At 45.1% G+C, this 15,688-nt stretch overlaps 1 protein-coding gene across 7 annotated transcripts in view; it reads right to left on the bottom strand.

The window, feature by feature from the left end:
* Positions 1 to 2,404: 2,404 nt before the first annotated feature.
* NSMCE2 (NSE2 (MMS21) homolog, SMC5-SMC6 complex SUMO ligase) overlaps positions 2,405 to 15,688 on the bottom strand; it is a 289,761-nt gene continuing 276,477 nt past the window's right edge. For 6 of the 7 annotated variants that reach the window (XM_032760411.2, XM_032760414.2, XM_032760412.2 and 3 more), the window contains 3 exons: positions 12,309 to 12,409; positions 11,810 to 11,916; positions 2,405 to 2,753 (listed from right to left, as the gene is read on the bottom strand). In XM_032760411.2, the coding sequence (XP_032616302.2) occupies positions 2,636 to 2,753; positions 11,810 to 11,916; positions 12,309 to 12,409 (326 nt within the window). In that variant the 3' untranslated portion in view covers positions 2,405 to 2,635. The other variant, XR_009214851.1, reaches the window with a different exon arrangement.

Here is a 15,688-nt window from a genome sequence, read left to right as displayed (position 1 = left end):
TACCTCTTGTACCTGTTTGACCTGGATTTGACATGGAGTCAAAGGAGGTCATTTTGGACCTTTAAGATTTGAGTGCCCCACTGGATTTCAGACTTGCATAGGCCCTGTAGCCCCTTTGTTTTGGGCAATTTCTCCCATTTGGAATGGCTATATTTATCCAATACCTGTACCCTCATTGTATCTAGGAAGTAAAAGTAACTAGCTTACCTTTGATTTCACAGACTCACAAGCAGAAGGGACTTCCCTTGTATCAGATGAGACTTTGGACTGTGGACTTCTGAGTTAATGCTGAAATGAGTTAAGACTTTGGGGGACTGTTGAGAAGGCATGATTGGTTTTGAAATGTGAGGACATGAACTTTGGGAGGGGATGGGTGGAATGACGGTTTGGTTTGGCTGTATCCCCACCCAAATCTTATCATGAATTTTAACTCCTAAAATTCTCAGATGTCATTGGGGGAACCCAGTGGGAGGTGACTGAATTATGGGGGTGGGTCTTTTTTTTTTTTTTTTTTTTGAGACAGAGCTCTGTTGCCCAGGCTGGAGTGCAGTGGCATGATCTCGGCTCACTGCAACCTCTGCCTCCCAGGTTCAAGCAATTTTCATATGTCAGCCTCCTGAGTAGCTGGGATTACAGGCTCACACCAAGGCTAATCTTTGCATTTTTAGTAGAGATAGGGTTTCACCATGTTGGCAAGGCTAGTCTTGAACTCCTGACCTCGTGATCCGCCTGCCTCAGCCTCCCAAAGTGCTGGGATTACAGGCTTGAGCCACTGTGCCCTGCCAATTTTGTATTTTTAGTAGAGATGAGGTTTCGCTGTGTTGGCCAAACTCTTCTTGAACTCCTGACCTCAGATGATCCACCACCTTGGCCTTCCAAAGTGCTGAAATTACAGGTGTGAGCCACTGTGCCCAGCCTTATTTCTTTTTTAATAGAAGTGAGGTCTTGCCATCTTGCCCAGGCTGGTCTCAAACTCCTGGGCTCAAGTGATCCTCCTGCATAGTGCATAGGCCTCCATTTTAATTAGACTTTTTGTACACACACACACACACACACACACACACACACAGTTTATTTACAAAAGCTTTGGTTCTAAATGTGGGCTTCAAATATATTTTCATTTTCTAAATTATGTCAATAGGGAGGAGGAGAGTATGGAGTTAAGAATGGAGATTTTAGGACTGGGCTCTCCAGATTCTGGTCCCAGCTCAGCCATTTCCTAGTTCCATCTCTGACTTTCCATGGGTGACTTCGCTTCTCTGTGCCTACTTTTCCTTATGTGTAAGAACTGTCCTTCTCTCACTGGACTATGAAGATTATAGTAGTTAATATAATGTAAAGCACTTAGAATAGCACCTGGTATACAGTAAGTACTCAATAAATGTTAGCTATTATTAGCTATTCTTGGTTTTCCAGTGCCATCAGGGTATGCTTCAAATTTGGTTTAATTAAATAGTAAGGTTGATAAAAGGTTGCTAATGGAGACAATAGATTGGTGCTCATCACACAATTAGAATGTAATTGAAGACATTCGACTTAAAGACCCTGCTGGTGTAAGTCCATAGACTCTCAGGGGTCACAGGACATTAGGGAGCATCTTGTTGAACACCTTCACTTTATGGCTGAAGACACCAACATCCAGGGGGATGAAGTCACTTGCAGTGAGCCATCTAGAAAAACAGAGAGCAGCTGGAATGTGGTTACTGTTGATGGTACTTTAGGCTCTTGGAGGGCTGCAGCAAAGTTTTCATTACAGGCATCAATCACCACTGCAATGCACTGATTAGCCAGTCATTGGAGCATTCTATTCCGTTCAGAACGACAATAAAAGCATTTATATGTTTGGAACTGTCAATATACAATGTAAATACAAGAAAGCAAACTGACTTTGCTTTATAACCGAATGTTATTATTTACTATACTCATAGAAAATGCCTCGCAATAGGGGTGTTTTTATATGTTTTAATTTCAAATATCACTTGAAAGACTTTTTTTTTTTTTTTTTTGAGATAGAGTCTTGCTCTGTCGCCCAGGCTGGAGTGCAGTGGCGCAATCTTGGCTCACTGCAACCTCTGCCTCCTGGGTTCAACTGATTCTCCTGCCTCAGCCTCCCGAGTAGCTAGGATTACAGGTGTGCACCACCACACCTGGCTAATTTTTGTATTTTTGGTAGAGACGGAGTTTCACCATGTTGCCCAGGCTGGTCTTGAACTCCTGACCTCAAGTGATCTGCCCACGTCGGCTTCCCAAAGTGCTGGGATTACAGGCATGAGCCACTGCACCTGGCTGAAAGACATTCTTTAGTCAAAACTATTATAAAAATCAGTCTGATGTCCTTGAAATGGAAAAGCCTGCACCTCTGGAACAATCCATACATCAGGAGGCATGCAGGGAGGACATGGCAGATGATCAAAGTTTTATTTAACATTATAGAACACTTAAAAATAAACAATATGCTTGCATTTCTGTTGTGTAACTTTGAAAAATGTTTTCAAGCACACATAAAAGCATCAAGTTTTACCCCCAACAAGTATGCTATGCAGCCAGTCCTTAACTGCTGGGGTCAGCACTGCTCTCAACAGACGGCTGGGGTAGGAGGTAGGCTGCTGGTGTCCCTGCAGGCAGGTGGCTTTTCCTATTCGGAATGACGATATCTTTTCTTGTTATGGTTCTCAATCGCCCTTCTAAGTGCTTCATCCTGGATAAGATCTGACTTTCTTATATCCGTGTGGCTACAGCCAATTTGAGGGCAACTGTGAGAGAGAAAGAATATCAAGTCAGTCCCCTTTACTGCTTTAAGCAGAAACTTCTTTTATACTCAAGTGTTTAAGTAAGACATTTTACTGAAAAAGGAAAAGTGTCAAAATCAGGACCAAGGTGCGCTCATTCATTTTTTCACTGAGTCCCTACCTGAGCCAGGCCCTGTCTGGGTGCTGGGGACACACGCGATACGTGAGTAGTGCCTGCCTTATCATGAGCTAACTTTTTTTTTTGAGATGGAGTCTGGAGTGCAGTGGTGCGATCTCGGCTCACTGCAAGCTCCGCCTCCCGGGTTCATGCCATTCTCCTGCCTCAGCCTTCCGAGTAGCTGGGACTACAGGCGCCCGCCACCACGCCCGGCTAATTTTTGGTATTTTTAATAGAGTCAGGGCTTCACCATGTTAGCCAGGATGGTCTCGATCTCCTGACCTCGTGATCCACCCGCCTCGGCCTCCCAAAGTGCTGGGATTACAAGGCGTGAGCCACCGCGCCCGGCCTATGAGCTAACTTTCTAATGAGGAAGACAGACAACCACTAGGGAACCAAATAAATGCTTGCTGTAAGCTCGGGTCACCTTATGGGCTATGAGGGCAATGAAGCAGGGTCAAGGAGAGAGAGTGCTGCGGCCACGGCTTGATTGGCTGGACTCGGGGCATGCCTCACCGAACACATCTTATCTTGGGCAGGACCCAGAATGAAGCATGTGGAACAAGTGTGCACATGGTCTGGGCTGAGGCAGTAGCAAGTGCAGTGCTGAGGATGTCCAGCTTGGTGCCCTGGAGTGACAGCAAGCTCTATGTGGCTGCAGCGACCCAGGCAAGAGGGAGAGCAGCTGGAAGTGAGGTCAGTGGGCCAATGGGGCTTTGGAGTTTATTTAATTTAATTAATTTATTTATTTTGAGATGGAGTCTCACTCTTTCACCCAGGCTGGGGTGCAGTGGCGTGATCTCAGCTCACTGCAACTTCCGCCTCCTGGGTTCAAGCAATTCTCCTGCATCAGCCTCCTGAGTAGCTGGGATTACAGGCACCTGCCACCACGCCTGGCTAATTTTGTGTATTTTTAGTAGAGACGGGGTTTCACAATGTTGGCCAGGCTGGTTTCGAACTCCTGACCTCAAGTGATCCACCTGCCTTGGCCTCCCAAAGTGCTGGGATTACAGGCATGAGCCACCGTGCCTGGACTTGGATTTTATTTTAAATATGAAGAGAAAACACTGGAAGGTTTTGAGATGGAGGAGGAGTGTGTTTGGTTTACATCTGGAAAATGTTACTCTGGCTGCTTATGGAGAACACAAAGCAGGGAGGTAAGAGAGGGGCGGGGAAAATAGTGTGGGGGATCCTGCAGGGTGCAGGAGAGAGGTGAGGGCAACTCGGCTGAGGGTGGTATGGCGATCAGCTTCAGGACATGCTTGACCATAGAACCTACAGGACTTGCCGACGGAGCGGCTGTGGAGCATAAGCGAAAGGGAAGAAGCGAGCTTCATCTGGGCAGATCAGTGACTGGTAGTGCCCTTTATCACAGTGGGAAATGATGGGGCAAAACAGGCTGCAGCACAGAACCACAGTCCTGGTTGGTATCTGTTTCCTCTGGAATGGATGCCCAGTAGCCTTCCCAGAAGAGAGACTGAGTGGGCCACTGGGACTCAGTGGAAAGGCTGCAGCTGAAGACATCAGTGTGAGTCACCCAGAAAGGGGTGGAAACAAGCCACGGCTCTGCTTCGATGTGGTCTTCTCTGAGGGCAGTGGGCTGGATGCAATCACCTATTTCTTCTCAAAGAATCTGGTTCTCAAAGTGGACCCAATTTGGTAGATTAGAGGCCCAATGTTTGGAGTCAAGCTAACCTAGGTCTGAATTTTCTCTCTACCACCTACTTGCTAGTTGTGAGACCACAGGCAATTCACAATAATCTTCTTGAGCCTCCCTTGCCTCTGATTTAAAATGGGGAGAGAACTCCTATTTCCCAAGATGACAGTCAATACTGTTACTTCCCTCCCAGATCCCCTGTGCTCAATAATGTTAATTCCCTTCCAGATCCCGTGACTATCATGTGTTCCCTAATCATCATTCTTCCAAGAAGTTTTAAAGTTCTGGATCTATTTCTATCTTGCATATATCCCACACAGGCATGCACCCATTCATGCATTAATTGACTCTTCTAGGGATCAGCCCTATGCTAGGTTCTAAGCATGCAACTGTGAAATACAAATATATGGTTCCTGCTCACACAGAGCTCTGGCCCAGTGATCTGAGACAGCTCTCCATAAAGCACAAGATATTAAGACCAAAAACAATAAATATGCAAACCACAGTAAAGATGCAAACCAGAAGGAAAGAAAGCTGGTCATGGGAGCTCCAATTTGTCTAGTGATAGGAAGCCCAACAGTCCAACATGAAAGAAAGTATTTCTTGGCCCTGATCTGTGGATCAAGGAGTCTTTACATTAGAGGGGCATTAATCAATGAAATATAATATGCTTAATAACAGTATTTATTTTTAAAATATTAAAATATGGCCGGGCGCGGTGGCTCACACCTGTAATTTCAGCACTTTGGGAGGCCGAGGTGGGTGGATCACATGAGGTCAGGAGTTTGAGACCAGCCTGGCCAACATGGTGAAACCCCATCTTTACTAAAAATACAAAAATTAGCCAGGCGTGGTGGCGCACGTCTGTAATTCCAGCTACTCGTGAGGCTGAGGCAGGAGAATCGCTTGAACCCGGGAGGTGGGGATTGCGGTGAGCCAATATTGCACCATTGCACTCCAGCCTGGGCAACAGAGTGAAGCTTTTTTCCAAAAAAAAAAAAAAAAAAAAAGTGCCCTACATACTCAGGTACATGATGTGTTAAATCATAATTATAGAAAGGCAATTATATGAAAGAGGATCAGGGTGATTTGGCCCAGGTATGCATCATTTTGATGATTTGGCTTTGCATTAGGGCAAGGCTGGAGAAATGTTTTACACTAGTTTAAAAATCTGTATTTCTTTCCCAGCCTGTCCCCCTATGCTGAACTCTCAAAGCGAATTCCCTTCCTTCCTTCCTTCCTTCCTTCCTTCCTTCCTTCCTTCCTTCCTTCCTTCCTTCCTTCCTTCCCTCCCTCCCCCCTCTCCTTCCTCCTCTTCTCCTTCCTTCCTTCTTTCCTTCCCTCTCCCCTCCTCCTCTCTTCTCCTTCTTTCCTTCCCTCCCCCCTCCTCCTCTCTTCTCCTTCTTTCCTTCCCTCCCCCCTCCTCCTCTCTTCTCCTTCCTTCCATCCCTCCCTCCTTTCCTTCCTTCCTTCTCTTTCTTCTCCTTCCTTCCTTCCTTCCCTCCCTCCTTCCTTCCTTTCTTTCTTTCTTTCTTTCTTTCTTTTCTTTCTTTCTCTCTCTCTCTTTCTTTCTTTCTTTTTTCTTCTCTCCTCTTTCCTCTTTCGACAGGGTCTCATTCTGTCACCCAGGCTGGAGTGGCACTATCTCTGCTTACTGTGACCTCTGCCTCCCAGGCTCAAGCAATCCTCCCACCTCAGCCTCCTGAGTAGCTGGGCCCACAGGTGCATACCATCACACCTGGCTAATTTTTAAAAAATTTTTGGTAGAGACAGAGTTTCACCATGTTTCCCAGGCTGGTCCTGAACTCCTGAGCTCAAGTGATCCACCTGCCTTGGCCTCCCAAAGTGCTGGGATTACAGGCATGAGCCACTGTGCCTAGTGAATTATGTCTGTAAGTATGAAAATAAGCAGCTAAGATCATGAAGAGGATACAGACACTTTTGTGACTAGAAAAGCCAAGTATCATAACTTTGGCTTCCATGACATTGAAATGCAACTCCAAGTAGGTTGCTGGGATGACCCTCCCTTAAAACATAACCCTGAATATCTGCTTTGGACTGCCTGGCCTTGGTCTCTTCCATTGTACTCAGCAAAGGCCTTAACTCTCATAGCCAGACAGTGAATAAGCAGAGAGGGAAGTGGAGAGTGAGGTGGGGAGGACTTCCTGATGACATCATGGTTTTAGTCAGTGCATGAGAGCACACTGAGAATGCCTGATGGACTTAACCACATGCTCAGTTGCAGAGCAGGCGCCCACCTTCGCTTCAGTGGGATGGATCCCAGGGTGAGCCACGTCAAACGAGGTCCGAGCTCACTGAGGAGATAGACTCTGATGGTAGAGGCATGAACCAAATAGCCCTCCCAAGGGGAGCTGGATGGCCTACTGACAGAACTGCAGGCTCAACAGTGAGAAAGACCTGGGCTTAAACCCCCTGGCTGTGTCACTCTGGGTAAGTGACTAAAGTCTCTTTGCCTCAGTTTTTCCATTTAAGAACATAAAGGCAGACCACAAGCCTGTCAAATAAGGCTGAGAAATAAGCAGGCTGATGTGTGTTAAGGACTGGGGAGTTCACTTCAGGTCCTGCCGTGCACCAGTCCCTGCCCTAGTCCACAGCTTCCGCTTCCGCTCTCAAGAAGCTCGTGGAGAGGAGCCAGCTGCACTGACAATGTTGGCATGACATGGGGTGCTAACGACATTTTGTCCAGCATGAATAAGGGCTCAGGGAAGACTTCCTGGAGGCGAGGTTGATGCTGGAACTGGGAAGGACCTTGTTTCTCACTGCATCTCCAATAAACACAAGTTTTTAAAGCAGAAAGGATAAGAGAAGGCCATCATGCCACAGTGCTGAATCAGGGCATGCCTCTTGTGGAGAAACAACTGTCTCCGTAAGCATTCGGCATTAATCCCACGACATCCTGGTGAGCGAGTTCAGTGTGGCAATACCCGATCTTCAGCTGCCACATCATCGCTGTGCAGGAGTCAGCCCTTCAGGCCTCGCAGGAGCGGCTGGGTCCCCACCTCCAGGCACTACCCGGGCAGAGCATTTCGCTGCAGCATGGGGCAAGCACAAAGGTGACTGCTGAGCAAAGGGAACTGGGTCTTGGGGTCCCACAGGGCATGTGGGGAACCTTGGCCTCTGCAAATGCTCAAGAATACATGATTCTGGGAGTTCCTGGATCTGGGTCCCAAGAATTCCAAGGTTTAGTCTACAAGCTATAGACAGAAGGTCTATAGAGACCTCTGGAAATCTGAGTGGGAGGGATTCCTGTCATACCTCAACACAGACAGTAATTCTATCTTACACCCCCTGAATCAAATAATGTGTCACTAAGCGGCATGGGGAGTGATAACAACTCTATCAGCCTCGGTCTTAACAACCCTACAGCTATTTGTTTAGCGCTCTTCGCTCCCAAAAGAGCTTTCAACTAAGTGCTTTTGCTACTCTTCTGCCAAGAAATGTGCTGGTCCAGACCTAGAATGGAATTCCCTACCATTTCTTTGGCCCCTGAAATGCTGTGAGATGCTGATGTTACCTCCACTTTACAGATGAGGAAACTGAGGTGGAAAGGTTGAATGGCTTATTGATAAGTGTTGAAACAGGAATTCCAAGCACAAAGCTGGAGTTCTGCTGTCGAATGACCCATTTCTATTCAACTTCATTTTATTACATGCTCTTAAATATGACTTTTAAAAATATGTTTCCTGTTCTCAAAAAAGCAAAAAAGTGACTGTGGTCAAGTTAGAAATATTAACATATGAAAATTATAAGGTTGGGAGGCCAAGGTGGGCAGATCACTTGAGGCCACGAGTTCGAGACCAGCCTGGACAACATGGTGAAACCCTGTCTCTACTAAAAATACAAAAATTAGCCGGGTGTGATGGCATGTGCCTGTAATCACAGCTACTTGGGAGGCTGAGGCATGAGAATTGCTTGAACCTGGGAGGCAGAGGTTACACTCCAGCCTGGGAGACAGAGTGAGACTGTCTCAAAAAAAAAAAAGGAAAGAAAAAAGAAAAGAAAAAAAAAAGGAAATCATAAGGCAGCTTTATTTTTAAGAGGATAAATAGGCTTATTATTAACAGATATATTTTAGGAAATTATTCTAACTACTGTGCTTGGCTGGGGCTAAAGTCTCAACAATATTATTCTGACTCAAGCCAGTGCAGAGAGGCCTTCCCAGGGCCTGAAGCTTGCACAGTAAAATTCAGGCAGTGCCCAGAACACAATGGACCTGGAATTCCAGTCTAAAAAAACAAACATAACTAGAACAATCTAGGAGGAAGAAATGAGACAACGTGTCATGGACATTTCTAAACAAAGCGAACCCAGAAATACTCATCACTCTAATGTGTATCATGGGAAATGACACGACTTCATGCTTCATCAGAAACTTCTGGAGTCGGTTTCAAGAAGGCCCTGAGTTCTAATCTACTGCTGCCCAAATGCACCTGGCCTTCAGAACCCTGCCCACCCCGCCCACAAGTTCTCATGAGCTTCCACTCCTTATCACTCTTCCTGGCTCCTGGCTATATTTTAGACTGCTTTGCTGGGGTCTTCTTCTGCTGATTGATCTTTTCATTGGTCAACAAAGTGTTTTTTGAGGGTTGGCACCAGGGTGCTGAGGCATCACAGTGAGCAGAACGAAGTCGGGCTCTGGCCTTGTGGAGATCATAGGGGAGTCGCGGGTCCTGCCTTGCTGGCTGTCTGCTGGTGAATGCATTTGTTTCAGAGCTGCATCTGTGATGGTAGTTGAGCGGGTTCACTCGTCTACACTGATAACCTCCCAATCCACATCGATAGTTCTAAGTCCTCCCCTGACTGCAAAACTCACATTTGCTGCACTTCCTGGACACTTCCACGGGGCTGTATTGCTGGGACCTTGAATTTAGGATGACCTGAGCTGAGTCTATCACAATCCTCCAATAAGAGTGTTCCTCTCTCATGCCTTCTCTGGAGGCTAATGAGCAAATGACAGTACTAGACACCCAGATGAGAAATGTCAGCCACCCCTCGCTGCTTCTTCCTTTCTCTTACATTCAGTCAGTCGTCGAATATCGTTAACTGTACCTCCACAATCACTCTTGCATCTCTATGCCCTAATTTTCTATGACTTAATCCACTGACTTTTTTTTGCCTCATGCCTCCTTAATCCATCTCTGCATTGCTATTGGAGTAACTTCCTAAACTCCAGGTTGGCTCATCTTACTCCTTTAAAACTATCCTCCTCTCCCATGCCTATAGAGCAATGGTGGAAAAAAACGAAGAGGATGTTGATAGTGGCTCAAGTTTGAAGATGATGATGGGATAATTTTACTGAGCCCTACTGTGTACCAGCTACTTTAAGTAATTTGCATGTATCTTATTTAAATTTCAAATATGCCAATGAGGTGATTATGATTGTCATTCATTTATGGATAAGGAAACTAATGAAAGCATGCCATGGCCGGGCGCGATGGCTCATGCCTATAATCCCAACACTTTGGGAGGCCGAAGCGGGCGGATCACCTGAGCTCAGGAGTTTGAGACCAGCCTGGCCAACATGGAGAAACCCCATCTCTACTAAAAATACAAAATTAGCCGGCGTGGAGGTGCATGCCTGTAATACCAGCTATTCAGGAGGCTGAGGCAGGAGAATCGCTTGAACCTGGGAGATGGAGGTTGCGGTAAGCTGAGATCACGCCATTGCACTCCAGCCTGGGCAAAAAGAGGGAAACTCGGTCTCAAAAAAAAAAAGAAAGCAAGCAAGAAAGCATGCCATTTAACAACCCAGAATCCTCCCTCTTTTTTTTTTTTTGGAGACAGAGTATCACTCTGTCACCCAGGCTGGGTGCTGTGGCATGATCTTTGCTCACTGCAAGCTCCGCCTCTCGGGTTCACGCCATTCTCCTGCCTCAGCCTCCCCAGTAGCTGGGACTACAGGTGCCTGCCACCGTGCCTGGCTAATTTTTTGTATTTTTAGTAGAGATGGGGTTTCACCGTGTTAGCCAGGATGGTCTCTATCTCCTGACCTCGTGATCCACCTGCCTCAGCCTCCCAAAGTGCTGGGATTACAGGCGTGAGCCACCGTGCCTGGCCGAAATCTGACATTTCAACTGTAACTCAAAAACTCAAAACAGATCAAAATGTACTAAGAATGTCTACATTTTGCAACCATTAGGCAGCAAAGCCACTATTCTTCTAGAATACATAGGATAAGTTACTTGCCTGAATGACCATCAAGATATCTTTAGTCTCCAATATATTATCTCTAAGTCCACACCCAGATGAGGAGTGCTGGGGAATTCCAATTCTAGGTCTGGACCAGCAAATTTCTGGGCAATGGAGAAGCAAGTCACACATCAAAGGGACTGTTATCAGAAGTCAATTGAGAACTAGTCACACCTGCAATTCCATTCCTGCAACAAATCCATGATAAGAGCACAAGAAATGCCAAACTAAGTCAACGCCAGTCAGTCTGGCTAACTCAGGATTCTATGTTATCACAGGAACAGAGCATGGTTCTCCATGGTTGTGGGAGGAGGGGAAGGAAGGCGAGATATATATATATGTGTATATGTATATATTATATCTATTTAAAGATAAATAATATATGATATACATATAAAACAATATATAACATATAATATATATTATGTATATTTATAAAGATTCTGCAAAACTTCCAATTAAAAAAAGAATTTATCATTCATGAGTTAGCCATGAATTTACCTAAACCTTTTTTTTTTTTTTTTGAGACAGAGTCTAGCTCTGTTGCCCAGTTTGGAATGCAGTGGCACAATCTCGGCTCACTGCAACCTCCGCCTCCTGGGTTCAACAGATTCTCCTGCCTCAGCCTCTCGAGTAGCTGGGATTACAGGCACCTGCCACCACGCCTGGCTAATTTTTGTATTTTTAGTAGAGATGGGGTTTCACCATGTTGGTCAGGCTGGTCTCGAACTCCTGACCTCAGGTGATCTGCCCACCTTGGCTTCCCAAAGTACTGGGATTACAGGCATGAACCACAGCGCCTGGCCTTATTCTGTTTTGGTGTGGTTGAAGTTCCCTCAGCTTCTTCCTGAACAGATTACTAATTTTTCCCTCATGTATTGTTTTTCCAGAAAGCCCACTTCCATGTTTACAGTATTCGGGAGGTGAACGGAATTTAGAAGAGACATTGAAGTGTCTTTTCCTCTAGCGTGAACACGCCACCTCTGAGTGACTACCACTAGGGAAGGCTCCACTTCCTTCCCTGCGTCCACTCACCAGGCCTTTTTCTTCCGCTTGTGCCTGGACTCAATCATGCGAACAATGGCGTCCTCTTCATAGGTGTGGCCACACACTTTATTTTTCACTGGCTTCTTCATTTCCTCCTGTAATCAAGGAGATGTTGGGCTTTCAGGAATGATAATGATCAACTTCCAGTAGCTGTTTTGTCCTAGTCCTGAGCTTTCTATGCTTAACTTCCCATTCTCATGGCTTTAGATAATTATTAGGCTTTAGATAAGGAAATGCAGGGAATCCAGTGGCAGTACTGTCACTTGGCCTGTAGGCCATGACTTTAGTCCCGGATCCTTAAGGGCATGATTGACTGACAGCTCTCTCCAGCCCAGGAACCTCCCGTGGATACTCTTCAATCCCCAGCACTTTTCTTTACTCCCTCCTTAACTCCCTAAGTGAAATCAAACCAGAAAGCAAACAGGAACCTTTCTGCTTCTGTGAAGTGAATCGTATTTCTTTTAGGGGAAGTAGGAGGAAGCGGTACCTTTGTAATGGGGCAGGTGAAGTTGGTCTGACTTTGGGTCACAATTATATCTTCATCCACTCCTTCTGTTCCGTCAGCTTCTCTGTCAGCTTGAAGACCACCTAGAGGAAAATGGAGAGTTGATAAGCCTCTCTGGTCTAACGTCAAAGAAAAGGAAGGAATGGAAGGAAGGGAGGTGAAGAGTTTCTGGGGGTGCATTTGGTGTTGGCCCCTATGTAGGGACTGAATGCATAGAAACTCTTCTGCTTTTCAGAGAACACTACGGGGTACCTCATTCTGACTATTTTTGATAAGGGAACTGAGGCTCAGAGCAGTTAAAAAAATCTTTTTTAAAATTATAGAGAAAGTGACCAAGAGTGTGGCTTCAGAGTCAGAGAACCGACTTGGTGATCTCTTTCTTGTCCAGTGGTGAGACGCTGGGCTAGCAAGGTGCCCTTTTTTAAAGCCCCTGCTTTACAGCCTTGTGGCAAAGATTAAAAGAGATGAAGAATGTGGTACACTTTGCACAGCTCATGGTACAAAGCAATAATCGATAAACAGTCACTACAATTAGGTAGTGCAGGGCTTCTCAAACTTTTTAGTTATAGATAGGTATGAACTCCTTTAAGCTTTTTCTATGTGGGTTATATTTATCAATATTTAGCATATTAGACATTAAGATTGAGAAATTTAAAATTCATTAAAAAATAACAATAAGGCCGGTTGCGGTGGCTCACGCCTTTAATCCCAGCACTTTGGGAGGCTGAGGTGGGTGGATCACGAGGTCAAGAGATCGAGACCATCCTGGCCAACATGGTGAAACCCCATCTCTACCAAAACTACAAAAATTAGCTGGGCATGGTGTCATGTGCCTGTAGTCCCAGCTATTTGGGAGGCTAGGGCAGGAGAATCGCTTGAATCCAGAAGGTGGAGGTTGCAGTGGGCCGAGATCCTGCCATTTCACTTCAGTCTGGTGACAGAGTGAGACTCTCTTAAAAAAAAAAAAAAAACAAAAACAAAAAAACAATAATAATCCCACTACGTTACCATAAACAACATTTTAAAAGTTACAATTATATTTCCAGAACACCCCCCAATACACACAGACATACATAATGAGAAGAATGGCATTGTTTTCCATTTTTATAAATATCTCGAATGTCTGGCTTCACAGCAGCCAGATGGATTTGGATATCTGCGTATGCATTCAATCTGTCACAATATCACATATCCTGTAGTCTCTGGGAAAATTCACTCATGAAAAGAATGAGAGTGAAACAGGCAGATGAGATCATACTATTATTATAAAGACAGTTTTGACCTTATGGACACTCTGAAAGACCCTTGGAGCACCCTAGAGATCCCTGGCCTGCACTTTGAGAACTGCTGAGTGATAGTGACAGGACTGGCTTTGAACAGAGCATGAGCTGCTTCTGAAACTGATGTTCTTTGCATTACATCCCATTTGCCCCCAACTGAAAGACAAAACAAAATCAAAAACAGATGATAACCTTTGAATGGGATGATGGGAGTATCTCACATGAAAGCCATTCTCTCTGAAGAAAAGATACTTGTAATTTTGCACAGAAGTTAAAGATCAATAGCTTTTTTTTTTTTTTTTTTTTTTGAGATGGAGTCTTGCTCTGTCGCCCAGGCTGGAGTGCATGCAATGGCATGATCTTGGCTCACTGCAACCTCCGCCTCCCAGGTTCAAGTGATTCTCCTGCCTCAGCCTCTTGAGTAGCTGGGAGTATAGGTGCCTGACACCACGCCTGGCTAATTTTTGTATTTTTAGTAGAGATGGGGTTTCACCATATTGGCCAGGCTGGTCTCGAACTCCTGACCTCAGGTGATCTGCCCGCCTTGGCCTCCCAAAGTGCTGGGATGACAGGCGTGAGTCACAGGGCCTGGCCAAAAGATCAGTAGCTTTCTAAACATGTGTTGATGGTGTAGTCCTTTCTCCTTCCTTCTCCTTTCCCTTTCCCTTCCCTACTCTTTTCTCCCTTCCCTTCCTTCTTTAATTTTGGCAAAATAATACAGACATAAAAATGGCTTTCCTCTTATGTGTGAGAGGAAGCCCTTGTTTCTGGTTCAGATGGTGTGGCATACCTTTCGGTTCCATAGAACTGATGACTGTGGGCCATCACCTAGGCCAGATGAGGTGTTTGTTTGCAAAGGCACTACAGGTTGAGTATCCCTTATCCGAAATGCTTGGGACCAGAAGTGTTTCGGATTTCGGGCTTTGAAATATTTGCATAAGCATGATGAAATATCTTGGGGGATGGGACCCAAGTCTAAACATGAATTTCATTTATGTTTCATATAAAGCTTACACACATAGCCTGAAGCTAATTTTATACAGTATTTTTAACACTCGTGTGTACTTGTTGCATGAGGCCAGATGTGGAATTTTCTGCTTGTGGCGTCATGTAGGTGATCAAAAAGTCTTGGATTTTGGAACATTGTGGGTTTTGGATTTGGGGATTAGGGATGCTCAAGCTGTACTGAGGGGCAGGGAAAGGGCTGCAGAGCTCTTGTTCAAGGTAACCTAGTGAATTAATTGCAACACAGAGATTCTGCCTCTAATTACTTTGTTTTTCTTAGAGTCACCTTCTTGGAGTAGACTGGTGTATTTGTATGCCAGCTTGCTGGCCCCTAAACCAGCTTTTATTCTTTGAAGAAGGCAGTGAAGATCTCAGGGCTTGGGCATAACCAGTCAGAGCATTTTTAACCACTGTGCATTAAGGTGCAGTGCCTCGGGGCTTCCAGCTTTTCAGAGAGCTAAACAAACATCTGAGACCTTAAAAACCATTGATTGGCTTCAAAACAGAGTAACAATAGTACTGAAATGACTAAATGTTAAAGGTCTATACAAATGTGAAGTTAACTTCATTAATTGTTGATCTGGTAATCAAAAATACATAATTTGGAAGTAATATGTAGGGCTGGATTTATTTCTTCATAAACTTCATAAAAATTTCCCAGTATGGTAAGATAATTGCTGAAACTAATAGTCAATTACAAATTAAATCAGTTACTGGTAGCCAACCTATTTCCAAAGCAAAATTATACAAATATTTTTTCAAAATTTTGACAGCAAGGCTGGGTGTGGTGGCTCATGCCTGTAATCCCAGCACTTTGGGAGGCTGAGGTGGGCAGATCACCTGAGGTCAGGAGTTCGAAACCAGCCTAACCAACATGGTGAAACCCCTTCTCTACTAAAAATACAAAAATTAGCTAGGCGTGGTGGTGGGCGTCTATAACCTGAGCTACTCAGGAGGCTGAGGCAGGAGAATTGCTTGAACCTGGGAGGTGGAGGTTGCAGTGAGCAGAGATCATGCCATTGCACTCCAGCCTGAGTGACAGAGCAAGACTCTGTCTCAAAAAAAAAAAAAAAAATT

Source organism: Hylobates moloch, unplaced genomic scaffold, assembly GCF_009828535.3.
Source record: "Hylobates moloch isolate HMO894 unplaced genomic scaffold, HMol_V3 SCAFFOLD_9, whole genome shotgun sequence".
NCBI classification, from domain to species: domain Eukaryota; kingdom Metazoa; phylum Chordata; class Mammalia; order Primates; family Hylobatidae; genus Hylobates; species Hylobates moloch.
This window is presented reverse-complemented; position numbering and strand designations above follow the sequence as displayed.